The sequence below is a fragment of the Chanos chanos genome, chromosome 10 (genome assembly GCF_902362185.1).
Source record: "Chanos chanos chromosome 10, fChaCha1.1, whole genome shotgun sequence".
Classification (NCBI taxonomy): Eukaryota; Metazoa; Chordata; class Actinopteri; order Gonorynchiformes; family Chanidae; genus Chanos; species Chanos chanos.
Genome location: NC_044504.1, coordinates 11,453,998 through 11,470,840, shown reverse-complemented (window position 1 = coordinate 11,470,840; position 16,843 = coordinate 11,453,998). Strand labels below are relative to the sequence as shown.

Sequence of the window (16,843 nt, the reverse complement as noted above, 5' to 3'; positions counted from 1 at the left end):
AGGAACAAATAAAAATGAAGTACTGTGCCATCAGCCATTTAAACAATAGATTCTCTCACACACACACACACACACACTCTCTCTCTCTCTCTCTCTCTCTCTCTCTCTCTCTCCCTCTCTCTCTCTCTCTCTCTTGTTGTTACTCCTTTTTCTCATTGTTACTCTCTTGCTCAGACCACTGAGTCAGACCTGTTGTGGTGCGCGCCACTTTTAACAGAGCTCGCTCGACAAACAGCTGTTTTTCAGTTAAGCTCCAAAGCTAAAGGTTTTTAAGGCTTAGAGTTGTAGTGTTTATCTGTTCACTTTCATAACCACAGATCTGACGAAACCTTTATATCAATGTTATTTGTGTTTTCTGCAACATCACTTTAGCTCTTACGGTCTTGCTAGAATTTATGACAAGGGAGTAGATAGTAAATAAGGGAAGCAGACTTTTGATTGTTGTTCAGACAGACATTTCTTAACTTTTCCTAAATCTGAGCCGAACCCAGATGTGCCCCAGTATTCATTTTAACCCTAATGCTGCAAAACAGCAAAAGACTGGAGGTTCATTACCTGGTGTTGAGTGTTATACTCCAGTAGATATGGTAAAGAGGTGTGAAGAACTGAATGTCAACCCCGTGTGTGTGTCTTGTCTTAACACATAAAAAATGTTGCAACCAAGAGCAGCGGATCCAGAGCCAACAGGGCTAAAGCACTTCTAATGGAAAAATTACAGACTGGTGTCCTATGCATGGGTTAGTCTCGAATGATATTTCCCGACCTGGCTGTGTTTTTTTTGGGTGGTATCGTCTGTGCTATTGGGCTCGTTCTTGCCCCTTTGAGATAGCACGCATAAATGATCCCCGAATGTCTTTTTTTTTCATTGTCTTAAAACATCTCAGTACTGTTTTCTCACACAGCTGAGAGGACAGACAGGATTTTCTTAGCTCTGCCTTGTCCAAATCTGCAATGGGTGGAGTTCTTTCTCTCCACACAGTGTTTTGGTCAGATCATTACCCTAATCCATTCTGCAGAGAGCCACTGGGCAGACAGACTTCAACCTGATGCCCTACTTGTTACATAAAAAGACGGATTTCTCCTGACATCTCCAGCACACATCTGGGAATCAAATCTAACTGTTTGTCAACAGTGCTTCTCAGAATGGACTGTTCCATCTCCTCCAAAAGGGGGGATATGGGGGGGGGGGGGGGGGGGGGGCACCTCTTTAGCTGTTGGAATTGTTGGAGATTGGGGAGCAGAGAAAGTGACGGTGGGGAGCCATGCTCCCCGTATGCTACCAGAGTGAGATTCCAGAGTGTCGGGCCCAAGAATGATCTGTGTTCATGACCTGAAGGTGACAGTAAAGGATGGCCAAAAATGGTGCTTCTGTGAGACGCTGAAGGAATGAAATAAGAAAAAAAACAAAAAAAAAAACAAAGCTTTTGCAGCAGAGAGTGTTAAGATGTCTTTTTGAATTTGCGTGTGGATGTATAGTTAGACAAAAGTGCAGTATCACATAGGTGAAAAGTCTGGAGGTGACTGACTCACTGACCAGCGCTATGGACACTGCGTGTGTCTGGACAGGTAAGAATGTGCAACATCTAAGTTTTAGGTCCTTTGGTCTTTATGTGGACATGTTCTTATTGAAACCATAGTTATATAAAATGATTTGACAGGGATATTTCGTTGAAGTCAAAATATCGGTGAATTTGTTGGATATTCATTTGGGGAGAAATGACAGCAGATGGGCATCAAAATGAATCCTTTTAATGACCCTGTCGTTTTTGTCTTTCTCTGTTAATTAAAAGGAAGGATGTTTGGAGAAATGAGACTGTAATATTGATATGAGCGCTGATGGAAGTTGTTGTATTGCAGAGACGTGTTCTGTCTAGCCGTTACTGGCAGTTAGACAGAATGGATCTTTCACTGCTGCAGCGTTCGTGCTGTTCACTGCTGTTGTTATAAAACAAACAAACAAACAAACAAACCAACCAACCAACCAAAAAAACCAACATTTCTTCAAATGGATTTTGAGTAGCATTTTTGTCCAGTGTGTCAGTTGCTTTAGTGAGGCCTCGTTACACATATTCCAGTCGAATCCATGTAGTGGAGTGAAAAAAAGGCCTGTAGAAGGACCTCAGTCTTCACTGTTTTCACTGTGGATTTACGCATTGAGTGAGCTCCTCTTTAATGAGAGTCATTGTATGATAATTCCCCCAGAAGCACAGCTAATTAACCTTATTACTTACAGGGCAAAAGCATCTCTTTCTCATCAATCTGGCAGCCCATCTAATTAAAGTACACATTTTTTTTTTCTGTTCAACAATTAGTCGCTTAAGAGATTACACCACAACAAAACGAATTAGAAATTAGATTGTTGCACCAGAAGCGTTTGCACACACACACCCACACACACACACACACACACACACACACACACACACACACACACACACAGAGGCAGTACTTTTTTATGTAGTTATGTTTTTCCATTTCGTGCTTCTCTGAGGAGCTGTTCCATTTGCCCGCCCCATTACTTACCCCAAAGGGAGTCATTCTCCATCCAAAAAAACCTTATTTCATTACCCCAGAAACCATGCAGATTAGAATAAGCCTTTGTTGTATTTGCTTGTGTTTTCTCATGCTTCCTGCCTGGGACGGATCGTGTTGGCCCGGGATTAGGTGTCTGATGTTTGTTTTTGATGTTGATGTTTTTGATAAATCACAGAGAGAGTCGATGAATCAGCGAGTGGTAACAGATCACAGGATCCCAGTCAGCTGTGAGCCGAAGAAATCAGTAAAATGATTTCAGAAAAGCACGGTGCGGTTTTAAAATGAAATATCTGGATTTGACTGCTGATATTTCCGCATGCGTTAAGGAAAAAAATGGACTGTTAAATTGGAGAACTCCTGATGTCTTTATACGTATGCAGTCAAAAAACGACACAGCTAACTCTTTCATAATGTGAAAAAAAAGGTTAATAAAAAAAACCACTTTTTACAAATGGATATGACTCATACATGTGTGCACATAGAAATACAAAGCTCTCTAGACATGGCTCAACAGTGACAAATTCGTACAGCATCACTTTTAGATGTATAAAAGTCATAGTCGTATTTATGAGTGAAACTGTATATTCACAGCCTTTTACGTCTGCTGGCTTTGAAATGTTTCCCAGACATTGAGGAAACTCTAAGCACATATGTAACAAATGCAACACTGTACATAAAAGTCAGAACCTTCAGACTCAGTCCAGTCATAGTAAACAAAATCAAATGAATAAGTGAACCAATAATGATGAACTGATACAATATGTATGCACCATACTTTTCCCCTAAAAAGGGCTCTTTCTTTAATTTGCAACGTGAATGGCCGGTGACGAACAGCCTTTCTAATATTTGTATCCTTATGTTATTGATGAAGCTTAGTGTATAAGGAATCAGTTGATACTGAGTGCTCTTCTTTAATATCTGAAAGATGTGAGCATGTTTCATGTTTCATGTTTTGGGTAAGCATGTTTGTCTCATATAAAACATTTATCCATAAAGAAGGTATTACGTAGAGCTTATTACTCCCTTCTGCGTGTTGGGGTTCATGGTCTTATGATGGGCTTACTGGTTACTGCGTATTTGGGGTCTATAGGCTCCTAATCAGGCCTGTTGCTGGTATCTGAGCTTTGAATCAACACAGAGGAAAACAGACCCACGGTGTCTGCTGGATGGCTGATCGACAGCCTGTCACTTCCTGTTTGCAGTCATACTGAGCACGCTCAGATACCATCTCCTTCCAGTCGGAGCAGCAATGCTTTCATCTGTGGGTGGAGGTAACTGAGCTCAGCTGGAGCATGTGCTAAAACCAGGGGATGGAACTGTTCTGCGTTTATACGGAGAGAAAGAAAAGTGAGAGAGCCACAGAGCGAGCAGAGCTTTTGATATAGAGGTGAACCAGTGTTCTTGGTGGCTATTTTAGACTGGACATCTGTTCCTTGTTGTGAATAAGATTTCAAAAAGTAAATATACAGAAATACATACAGATCAAAGTGGTGTTCCGTAAACAGCCCTCAGGCCTTCAGTTATTAATGGTACACTGTTTATAAAAGTACAGCATGATTAGTGTATATATGAGGGAAAATCTCAAATGCATAAAAATCACTGGTAAATGGACACAGTCCAGGCTAATAGATGACATTAGAACAAAACTGGGCTGTGGAAATGCCCTGAACATGGGGGAAAAGTTTTCTTTTTGACTGTGGTTTGCCTTCATAAGGAACTTACAGCACTGATCTGTCTGTTAGAGAAATCTTAGACTGGATATATTAGATAGATTTTAACTGAAGAGACAGAACTCTCTGGCTAGACTCAATCATATGTAGACACATTTTCAGCATTTATAACAGACTGTTAGACAGTGTGCGCTTGGCAAATAAAATTGTTGGTGAAAGCACTCTCAACTTCAGAGGGAATGGGACTGACTTCAGACCCAAAGAACTTTAACTCCAAGCCATTGAAATCGAGATACGTTTTACAGCAAGTTAGATGAGGTGAATGAAACCCGAAACTTCAATTTAAAGGAAAGGAAAGAAAAAAAAGAAAATAAACAGATAAAAAAAACCCCCACGAAATGAAGAGAGAATAGCTGTCGTCCATGGAGCCGACGGCACACGAGTGGATTGAGACACAAAAGAAACGGCCAGACTGTGCTAGGAGCCAAACGTCTCACTCAGAGCATCCCAGGCCAGCGCTACAGCAGCAGTGGTTTTGGAGCGTGTTCTGGGCCAGGTTCCTGTGTGTCCAGTCCTGTGTGGAGGAACCTGCTGATATGGGTCAGTGTAGTAGAGGATCCAGACCTGATCTCTAGGGTTGGCACGTGAGGCGGTGGGACGGGGAATCGTCACGGGCACAGACACCGGGGGGGGGGGGGGGGGGGGGGTTTGGTCCTGCTCTGCATGTGGCAAATCCAGGGTTTTTTTTTTTTTTCACTCCCCTCTCCCCCCCCCCCCCCCCCCCCCCCAAACACCGTTTGTTTCCCTGTTTCCTTTTTACTGTCTTTATCTCTCTCTCCCTCTCCCTATATCTCTCCTTAGAATTGTCTCTTCCCATCTTTTTCTCTACCCCTCCCTCTACATTTCCCTCTTCTGTTTCCTCTTTCTCTCTACTCCCTCTCTCTCTCTCTCTCTCTCTCTCTCTCTCTCTCTCTCTCTCTCTCTCCCTCTCTCTCTCTCTCTCTCTCTCTCTCCCTCTCTCTCTCTCTCTCTCTCTCTCTCTCTCTCTCTCTACTCCCTCTCTCTCTCTCCCTCTCTCTCTCTCTCTCTCTCCCTCTCTCTCTCTCCCTCTCTCTCTCTCTCTCTCTCCCTCTCTCTCTCTCTCTCTCGCCCTTTCTCTCTCTCCCTCTCTCTCCCCAGTGTCTTTGTTGCCTCCTTTACCTGCCTCAATCCCTGTTTTTTTTTCTCGTCCTTTTTACCTTCATGCCTTTATTCCTTAAATGTTTTAATCTGCACTCTTTGAAGGTTACCACAACAATGGAGAGTGTGTGTTGGGAGCTATGTGAGCTGTTTTTGAGAAGAATGTTTGTTTCTCCTTTGATGAGTGTGTATGTGTGTGTGATGGTGCATATGTGAACCTGTTTGCAGTTTGTTAAGGTATGGTGTGTTTTTTACTTTGATGAGTCTGATGTGTGTCTGTGTTTGTGTGCTGTTACTTGTTTAGATGTTGGCTTTCTGACTCTGGTGTGTGTGTGTGTGGGTGTGTGTGTGTGTGTGTGTGTTCGTGCCTTTAAACCATTAGATATGGTAAGGCGTTTGTTCCTCTGATGTTTGTGTGTGTATATCAGGTATTCATTAAGATGTAGTTCCTCTGAAGTGTTTCTCTCTCTCTTTCTCTCCCTCTGTGTGTGTATGTGTGTGTGTGTATGTGTGTGTGTGTCACTAGGCGAGCGTCCATACCAGTGTCCCCACTGTGACAAAGCCTTTAGTAAAAATGATGGACTGAAGATGCACATCCGCACGCACACTCGGGTAAGATGACACAGAGCTTTGACTCATTTCCACGCAAACACACACACACACACACACACCCACACTCTGTGAGACAGTCACTGTGTAACTGTCCATCTCTCTCTCATGTTTTTTCTCCATGTTATCTGGTGGTGTGGTAAACCTTTTTCTTTTTTTTTTCTTTATTTCCAGTACCACCTGTAGTGTGTGCTTGTGTGTGCATGTCTGTCTTTTTTGCCAAATGTGCAAAATTGTTTTTTGGTGGATGTTATTTATCCACCAATGTAGCTGACCATTAGGAAGTTTCTCCTGACCACTCAATATGGCGTTTTCCACATGTCATCAGAAATACAAACAAATACACTTCAGGGTACAATGCACACACGCAAAAGATGCTTCTGTTGAAACAAGCCTCTTTTAGCATGTGTGAGTGTATGTGCATGTGTGTGAGTGTGTGTGTGTGTGTGTTCCCCCAGGTGTGTGGAATGGAAAGACTTATCTAGCAGTTTATGCTTCAGTGAGCTTGTTTACCAGAAATGTCAAAAAGAACTGTCCCTCTCTTTCTCCCTCTCTCTCTCTCTCTCTCTCTCTCTCTCTCTGTCCGTCCCACACACACACTCAAACAAACAGTGAGAGAGAGAGGGCGAGAGAGAGAGAGAGAGAGAAAGGTCTTTACAGTGGAAGTGTTGAGTTTACTGTGTGCATGAGAGCAGGGTGCTGCTGGCCTGAAAGGTGATTCAAGGACATGGTACAAGTGATACTACAGTTGCTTTGATAAACATTAAACCATATTTAGACCGCATCTATGAAGAGAATAAACACCTCGTTATTAGTCATAATTTAACTTTGCTCTCACTGTAATTCCAGATGTGTCAGCCTGGAAATATAATTCAAAGTCGTTAATCAGATAAAAGTCTTTTTTTCTGAAACTTTGTGAAGGTTTTTTTTTTTTAACTGAAGTGAATATGGTCGCGGGCAGGTTGAAGTAGAATGAAACGTTGTCGGTCCTGCCGAACAGACCTTGTGACGACATTTCTCACTGAACCCTCATCTCACGGATGGCAAAAAACCACGCAAACAAGAAGCAACAAACAAATGAAATCACAACACGCAAACACGCTGTTAAAGGTTACAGATTCCGTCACGACACCTCGTGAGAACAGAGAGCTGAAGGCAGTCTCACAGTGAAGGACAAGAGAGGGGCAATCATTCTCTAACAGTGAAATGACAGGATGTTTATTCTCTGCTGTTACAGGCAGGGTATCGGTGAAGGTTAAAAGTACTGTATTCAGACTCAAAACAGCTAATGTGTTTCTTAGACTGAACATAGCACTCGTAACCTGAAAGCAATATTCAAGGAGGAAAAGAGAATGATACATGTTGTTTAGTTAGTAACTGGATTGTCTGGGTGCTGCCCTTAATGCTTTGCTTTCCACTTGTGAGAGGGTGTGTGTATGCACGTGTGTGTGTGTGTGTGTGCAGCTGTTGGTTTCTTCACCTTAACCCCAAAACAGTCACACAGCCTCTGTCTCTACTCATATCCTCAGTGTCCTCTTTAATCTCGTCAGTGTGGATGCAGAGGTTGTATGTGTATGCCTAGGTCTAGAGGCTGTGCGTGCGTGTCGCCCAATATCTATTCTGCGCGCATCTTAGGTTGAAATTAAAAATGTGATTCAATTATTTGATCCTTATCAAATGTCATTTGTAACTGAATAAGGGAAGAGGAGACCACACTTCACCAAATGGATATGACGCATGCGTGCATGCACGCATACAAGCACACACATTCACACCACACATGTGCAAAAACTCTCTCTCACACACACACATTCACTCTATCGCCACACACATACAAACATTGCTCTTAGAGGTCAAATAGTTGAAGGTTGAGGGTTTGGGTCAAAGGTCCAACAGCTGCTGAGGAGCACAGTTCAGCTGCTACAGATGTGAGTGGTCAGAGAGGTTTCCACCAGTGGTCAGGACTTTTCGTAAGCCTCGTCACCTTTGACCACTGACCCTGATATTTTTGTGGGTGTCTCCTGACAGGAAGTCCCAGTTTGAAGTGTTTTTATAAGATCTCTGATTCTCATAAAACCGATACATTCAACAATAGAACAATGGGGAAAAAACAACTTGGAGGTGTTATGATTTTTATGAGGCATGTCTCTTCCCCCCCTCTCTCTCTCTTTCTCTCTCCCCTCTCTCTCTCTCTCTCTCACTCTCACTCTCTCTCTCTCTCTCTCTCTCTCACACACACACACAGATAACACGCAGACACTGAAACACAAACTCAGTCAGCCACTTGATCTTAACCACCTTCACATCCTTTGTGTGTGACCACTCCTTGCTTTGCCTACCAGATAACCTTTTTTCCCAGGATCCTTGCTTCCTGCATCCACCCTGTTTCCTTGACAACCAAGCCTCTGAAAAAGGTCCATACCCATGTTATCAGTGTGTGTCATAAGACCAGCTTGCCCCTGTCATCCTACCCTATCTATAGAGACCTTATTTATACACTTCGCTTCAAAGTGTCTCTGCCAGTTTCCCTTCACACACACACAGACACACACACACTCACACACACACACATACACACGTGTACTTACATGCATACACTAATACACACAAGTGCACTTACATGCGTACACACACAGAAAAAGTATCATTTTCATTATTATTTTCATTTTTGTGTATTTTTTTGGTACCGTAAGCTAAGGTTGATATTAATGTTTTGTTTTTTTTTGTCCCACAACATTCATCAGACTGTTTTAGGTTGTTTCAGGTCACATTAATATTTATAAGCTCATAGTTTTGGGTGAATTCAGTAATTTTCAACATAACATTGATAAAGCCTGTAATGTGTGAGAGTTGCCACATGGGGCAGTCATATGGGGCTTGACAGCTCTTGGAACTCATTCCGAGACTACTAAAACTACAGTCCAAGACCTCCATGACCCTGCAGACATTCCCATTCTTGAGGAATGTTTTTGGGAGTAATCCTGGAGACCTGAGGCTAGTCTGGTGTCAACTTCAGCTTGGTGCCACACTGTGTCGGCTGCTGCCGTTCCTTTGTATCCATCAGTGATGTTGAGATCAGGGTTCTGCCACGTGGGTGACAGCTCGTCTTCCATATCTCCTCACCCACACTTGTGCCCCAGAGAGGATCCTTCTGCTTCACCTCAGGCCACAGACAAAACACAAGAGGGGCAGCAGTTACTGCTGATGAGCCTCAGAGGTCTTATGGCATCAAGTGGCTTCCACTGAATCTTGTTGCACAGTCTTAAGCTGGGGGGACCCTAGCCGAATTAGGTGCTGGTTCCCCGTGATCTGTGTTCCCCATTGGATTGCATAGGGGGTTGTACCCATTGTGGAAGAAAATTGTCCATTGTACGTTTGACCTTAGAAAAGTTCAATAAAGCCATGGACAGACTGGCTTCAAGAAAAAGCTCATAGCAGGGACAGGATTCTTCCAGCACTGATCACGTGTAGCAAGAGCACCCTTTTCCATCTCGTACATGATCTCTTTTGGCAGTGCCGGAACGCAGAAAAAAAAAAGCTCCACAGGACATAACAAACAAGAAAAATGGTCAACCTGTACAAAATCTAAGGAGACAAGAGCGTTTGTAGCAAATACAGAGGCATTTCCTTACGCAGCTGTTCTGTACATTTCCTACAGACATCTCTCACTGACAGCTACAGAAATGAAGGAACCAAAGGAAGCACCCTCATATTGTATTCATACACTTCACCCAAACAGAGACAGCCTCTTCCAGACACACGAAGACGTGCTGATCCCCAGACCTTGACAGCGCGACCGGGTCCTACCAACAGGACGCGGTGGATGTTCAGGAGCATTCATGATCTGTGGCAGAGTCAAACAAGGATGTGGCCTCATCTCCATGTTTTTGAGGACCTCCTTTGTCTTGCCTCTGAAGCTTTGTTATGGCTCACCAACTGTAGGCTCTCCACTCAGGATCTGATCATCATTTCTCACTGCTGTGGAGCCCTGTCAGGGACACACTGTTTTCTAATGACATCATCATTACCAGTATTGATTAGCGTCTCCAGACCGTGATGGATCGCGATCCATGGGTCTTCAGAGACTTCATCCTGTGGACAGGCAGCCTTAAAAAGGGAGCGTGATGAGTTAATATGTCAGTGTGTCTGTAGTCATTACAAATGATAACCACAGGCTGGAAATTGTCCATTGCTTCACATGTCATGAGTCCACAGTCAGTAACATCCTCTTCCTTGATCCTGAGATCAACAGATGTACCGGAAAAGCTGTTTCAAGCCTCTCCAAGTGTGTCTGAGAAAACAGCACAGCGCAGACAGAGATAGAAGTATGTAACGCATGTGTCATTAGTTACACTTCTGTACGGCAGCAGGTCTAAGACAACAAATGCAAAGTAGGTCAAGAAACTCAACAGCTTCTTCATGCACTGCCTGTGATGCATTCCTGGAAACTCTCGCTCAAATAGAACCCCAGCACTAAAGTTCTCCCATGTGCTCACCTTCCATGCGTGCGCGCAATATTCGGACCGCGCCAACTTCGCCGCCGCGTTCACCATGTGAAGGATGGCTTCATTCCAAAGGGCATTCTCCAGAGTGAGCTGGCATATGGAAAGCACACAAGGTACTCACGGATACGGCACGTGTCAGCGGGTGTGACACGAGGGAGTTCAGCCTGAATGCTGTGATGCACGACACATTTTGAAAAGTGGAGAAGAAGAACCTCCAGAGATACACTGGTGTCCCAGAGCTGTACCTGATCCAGACTGAAGGATGTCTGTTACTATACAGAAACTACTCTCTGTCTCTCTCTCTCTCTCTCCCTCTCTCTCTCTCTCTTTGCCATATCGAAACACACAAAAATGAATGCACCCACACACTCCTCTGCATCTGTGCCTGGAAAAACAGAAACACACACACAGATCGATTTACACAATAATAAACATGCTGAAATGTAATGCCAACACTGTTAAAATGACATTTTTTGCACCCAAGGTTACATTCGACCACACTTTACCACAGGGATGTTTTTAGTTAGTCTCCTATCTGAATGGCGTGTGTGTGGAACTTAAATCCATCCTGCAGCTACTGTTACACTTATGAGAAGTGTGTTTCTGTGTATGTGTGTGTGTGTGTGTGTGTGTGTTTGTGTGTGTGTGTGTGTGTGTGTGTTAGAGCTGTGTTCTGATACATCTTCAAAGTGCTGTGGCATGTGTCTTCAGCATTACCCCAAACAGTCACACAGCTTCTACCCCAGCTCTGCTCATATCCTCAGTCTCCTCTTTCATGTCTTCATAGATGCAGGCAATAGCGGTTTGAACACAAAGGGCATGCGTGTGTGTGTGTGTGTGTGTGTGTGTGTGTGTGTGTATGTTTCAGATTATCTACTGTATGTTTTTATATGGAAGTATATACTAGCTCTTGATGATACAGCGTATGATTCAGTATCAGCGTGTGTGTATGTGTTTGTGCATGTGTGATTTTTTTTTCACATTATATAAGACTTTTTCCTCCAAGGGAAATTTGTTCCAGGTGTTTTACCATTAAATGCAGTTACTTTGTTTACACCAGAACATCTTCACATAGAATAAACTGTGTGTGTGTGTGTGTGTGTGTGTGTGTGTGTGTCCATGTGTTTATGACTGTCTCTTGCTATATTTACCTGAAATATTCCTGTCCTGTTTCTCCAGCACTCTGCTCCTGTCTCTCTGTTTATTTGCCCCATTTGCAGAGTAGATTTGAGTTTCGGGAAGAAAAGCGGCTTCCAGAAACTTCATTTAAAAACACACAAACACACATACACCCCCCCCCACACACACACACACAACTGAAAACAATACAACCAATCCCTCTCTCTCTGTCTGTCTTTCTCTGTCTCTGTCTGTCTCTCTCTCTCCCTCTCACACACACACACACACACACTCACCTACACACACAACTGCATATGATAAATGTGATACTTTTTTGCTTTTAGTAATCTTTCTTTCTTTCTTTCTTTCTTTCTTTTTCTTTCTCTCTTTTTCAGGAGAAGCCCTACAAGTGCAGTGAATGTAACAAAGCTTTCAGCCAGAAACGTGGGTTGGATGAGCATATGCGAACCCACACTGGAGAAAAACCCTTTCAGTGCGATGTAAGTCAGACTTTCCATCACAAACACTTCACACACACACACACTCCATGGGTTTCACCCATTTTTTGGCATGTTAACGATGGAAGAACCACAAGGGTGATTGATCAACAAAACGTAAAAGCCCAAATTTACTCAAACCATCAATAGCCATTGATAGTAGGCCTATAGCTAATTGTCCTTCAGTCGATGCTGATCTTTGTCAGACCCTGAATTTCACATCATCTACATTCAAAATATTCCGATGTCATTTGTAACTGAATGCAAGGATAAGTGAAAAACAGTTCAGACACACATACAGGTGGCAGTTACTTCACAGTACACCACCATTAAAAAACATGTTGTAGCACATCTTGAATTGTACATTTTGTCCGACATTTGCTGTTTTCATTTGACGGAGCGTGATAACGCTGGCTGTATCTGAAAGAAGCACCCCAGAATTCTCAGATATTTTGATTCAGCTTTGACTTAACCATAACCGCAACCCTTAAAAGAGTGACGTTAGTCAAAACAAAAGCCTCAGACCACCGTGAGGGCTAACGCCAGCCCTGACCATAAACCCAACACCCTTAGCCTGACAGTCATGTCTAACTCTGGCTCACCACCAAGCTTAATGTCCCCACAACCGTAGCTGTGACGCTAACGCAGGCCGTTAAACAAACGCCCAAGCCAAAAGAGCTAGAGAGAGAGAGAGAGAGAGTGAGGGAACTACAGTTTAAACTCTAAAACACTAACTTTAACTCATCCTCAACCACCGCGCTGTGCATAACTGCCCTTCTGTGAAGCCACACCGGAAAAGAGAACATGGCCATGCTGAGCGTGTTAGAAACCACCGGAAAAAAGGCGAAATAAAAAGTAAAAACCTGACCTTATGTTGGAACTCTGCTGCCACTCCCTCCAACCCTAAATCTTGCTACCAAAACCAAGCTTTGGTGTTAAACTCAGAAATGTGAATGTGCTCACAGAATTGTGCAGAAAGTTCCATCACCATTTCACCATTTCCCCAGTCTGTTTCATTTCTGTAGAAAAGATTTCTGCTTAAACTGCATTTATTCATCTCAAATGTGACTGTAGAGATAGAATTCATCTACACGAACAGGGTCGTGGTGTTGCATGTGTGTGTGTGTGTGTGTGTATGTGTGTGTGTGTGTGTGTGTGTTCTAAAAAGAACAAGGCTCTGCTGTGTGTTTGTTGGACTTGTGGTCTCAAAGTGTCAGAGAGTAAGAGGGGTCATGATTTGGAGATATCTCTATATCCTCAGCCTTACCTCTTGCTGTGTGTGTGTGTGTGTGTGTGTGTGTGTGTGAGAGCGAGAGAGAGAGAGAGACAGAGAGAGAGAGAGAAAGAGGGAGAGAGAGAGAGAGAGTTTCCTGCAGTTTGAGGTCAGACTCCCTTCGGTGCAGGTCCAGTGTTGGGTTTAACTTTGTATGAGTTAGATAAAGATCTTTCCTCTCCCCCACACACACTCACACACACACGCACACAGGCAGGCCTGCATCACCCCGTCATTTATAAAGCTAAAATAATAATGGTCCTCAGATATGGCAGAGAAAACACTCTGTCGGAGGTTCCAACCGAATCTTCTCGCGTTCACTAGAGTCAAAGTACATCAAGCTTACGAGGGTAAATTAAAAACACTCCCGCTGTTTTCATTTTGAGGGGAAAAAAAAACCACAGACCATGTCTTTTCAAGTTAAGATGCTTTTAAATCCATACACGAATGAAATTGGCTGTTTCCTCAAGACTCTCGTAGAGTTTGATGTGTCTGGTTTTTCAAACCCTGAAGTGGTTCGGTTTGAAATCAAGAATTGTAAAGGAAAACTGATTTCATTGGTAGAAAATGTTTCTTTAAAAAATAAAATGGCTTTCGTGTAAAGGCAATTTTTGGGAATAATTAACTCGAAGCCATGTTAAATTAGAATGTTTTCCTCATAAGTGTCTGGAGAAGTTGATGTCTCTAATAGCTGAAGAGGAATGGTTTCATGGCATTCTGGAAATGTGAGGTGTTCATTTAGAAAGCTTTGCTGTATGCTGTTACAAAGATATCGTTTCAAGGCTGCTTGATATACCAAGACAGGACATCAACCTCAAATATGTAGCATTTAAACAAATATGCTAAATTATCGGGATAAACTCTGTCCAAATACATATTTATGAACAAAACCAGTAGGGAGTGCACGTAATTTTCCTGTCTCTTGTGCATTTAAGTAAAAGTTTTGGGGAGAGAATATTTTTTGTCGATTTAGGTCAATTTTTTTGTCATGTTTCATCATTCTTAGAATAAATTGTCTCACAGGCTTTGTCTACGTGTCCACTTTTGTATGGAAAAGATTAAAGAAATTATTTTTAAAATTTGACAGACTAGCCATGGTGCTGTACAGTCGCTGGGAGAGCCTAACATTGCAGACGGTCAAAACGCCTGTGACAGATATGGACTGGCTCTCACGCTAATTGTCTTAGGCCACTGGTCAAACAGAAAAGGCATCCCAAGTCAGTGTTTTTTACAGCAAGACTGTAGAGTTTTGGGGTTTTGAAACTGGACGTTCCTAGTTGTTGTTATGATTAAATTACAGTGTAGAGGAAGATGTTCTAAAAGACGATACTTAATTCAATCTCTAGTGGAATCGCATCCGTTTTCGGTCTCCTGGACCCTCTCAGACATCCCATGGAGACTTCATTCTGCTTATGGTCCAGATGTTAGTCTCATTCAGACACACTCAGTTACTCTACACACACAGACAGACAGACAGACAGACAGACAGACACACACACACACACACACACACACACACAGTCTTGCGTCAAATCTATGTACATGTTGGATAAGTAGGCATGTAAAGTGCTCTACTATTTATCTTCTGAGTATATGACAGTTTTTCCACGGTTTGCTTGGATAGAGGGATGTGATTAAATTAAGTGTGAAAAGGACAGCTGGGATTGCCTCTCCCTTAAAAACACACACACACATACACACACACACACACACACGCATGCACACACTCACTCAGACATCAAGCATATCAGGTTGTGCTGGATAAAAATGATTGATTGTTGAAGATGGGTGAAATGGCTCATTTGTAATGAATATTTGGCAGTGTTCCTCCATCCCCTCCCTCCCTCACTGTAGCTTCTCACTGAACGACTGCAAGTCAGAGTGATTTATCAACTTGGCTTGGCTATGTTCGCTAAATGGGTCCTTGTGTATGTGTGTGAGTGTGTGAGTGTGTGTGTGTGTGTGTACGTGCGTGAGTGTGTGTGCAACACTGGATGCATCCTTTTCAGTGTGTGTTGTATGAGGGTGTGTCTGTGTTATTGGTGGTGTTCAGATATTTTGTATTTTGAACTTTGTTCTTGCAAAGCTGTGTTTTTTTAGTTATGCTGCTGGTGGGCGGTGGGTGGGTAACGTTACCATGTATGTGTGTGTTGTGGATGTATTAACGGCCTGTTGCAACATAACACAGTTGCTGTTTTGCAGTCCTAGGTTTGGAGATATTGCTTTACAAATGAATCTTTCTGTCTTTAATATGATAGGTTCCAAAAGCAATCTTCACCTTCATCATAACACTCACGCTGTACGCTACTGCAAAAATTAACAAAATATTAAAAAGAAAAAAAATAGAATTGCTTATGGTGTATTTTGCCCAGATTCTAAGATGCAGCAAAATGTTATCTGAATAAATCATGTTAATAACTTACCAATTTCTATCTTGCTACCTTGTGTCTTGTGTTTTGTAGCTGTTTTGTGCTTTTGGTGTTTTCTAGCTAGATTCTGTGGGTATTAAATACATGAACTCCAGCTTAAAGGCCAGATGTGTAACCATCTATATGTGTCCATTCTAATGATGTGAAATGGGTTTTGTTTGTCTGGCTTTGTCCACAGGTGTGTGATCTGTCCTTCAGCCTGAAGAAGATGCTTATCAGACATAAGCTCACTCACAACCCAAACCGACCCATGGCTGAGTGCCAGCTTTGTCACAAAAAATTCACACGCAATGACTACCTCAAAGTTCACATGGAGAATGTCCACGGAGAGACAGAAGGCTAGGACCCAAATTAAAACACACACACACACACACACACACACACACACACACACACACACACACACACACTCACTCACAAATACAGACACGCAGACATAGACACACACAAACATATACAGAAATCCCTTCAAACACCATCAAAACATACACTCATTCACTCATTAGGCATTTCCAAATGCCATCCCCAGTTCACCCCCAGTTTTCACATTTTTACAGTTTACACTCATGCACAGAGCAAAGACCAGATATTAGTTAGTTGGTTAGACCGGATATGAGTGTGTGTGGGTATGAGTTTGTGCTGAATTGGGACACAGTAATCATTCAGACTGGAAGTTAAGGAATACACGTCTATATTCATTCGAAACCTACTGAGTTGTGAGAAAAGTTACTGAGTTACTGAGATATAATCTTCTATAGAGAGAGAAACTATAAAGATTTACATGACTTCTCAGTGTTTCAGAAAACTTAAGAAAGTATTTGAGGGAAGAAAAATCGCTGCCCGATGTTTTTGAATGTACTGTCAGTTAAACGCTCCTGTTTTCTGAAGACTTTTGTTGTTCAAGCTTATACATTCCTATTGCTGTTTAATAGAAATGGTTGTTATGTATTTCTGTAACACAGTAGCGCTGCATATGTTGTTATTTCTTTTTAGTACTGTGTATGTTGTTATGTCTTTCTTATATACA

The 16,843-nt window shown here is 42.5% G+C and overlaps 1 protein-coding gene across 1 annotated transcript in view; it reads left to right on the top strand.

Moving 5' to 3' along the window:
- The window catches only part of prdm5 (PR domain containing 5), a 44,178-nt gene extending 28,019 nt beyond the window's left edge, over positions 1-16,159 (top strand). The window contains exons 14-16 of the mRNA XM_030787346.1: positions 5,911-5,996; positions 12,013-12,117; positions 15,995-16,159. Of these exons, the coding sequence (XP_030643206.1) occupies positions 5,911-5,996; positions 12,013-12,117; positions 15,995-16,159 (356 nt within the window). The remainder of the gene's footprint in view (positions 1-5,910; positions 5,997-12,012; positions 12,118-15,994) is intronic.
- The last annotated feature ends 684 nt before the right edge of the window (positions 16,160-16,843 follow it).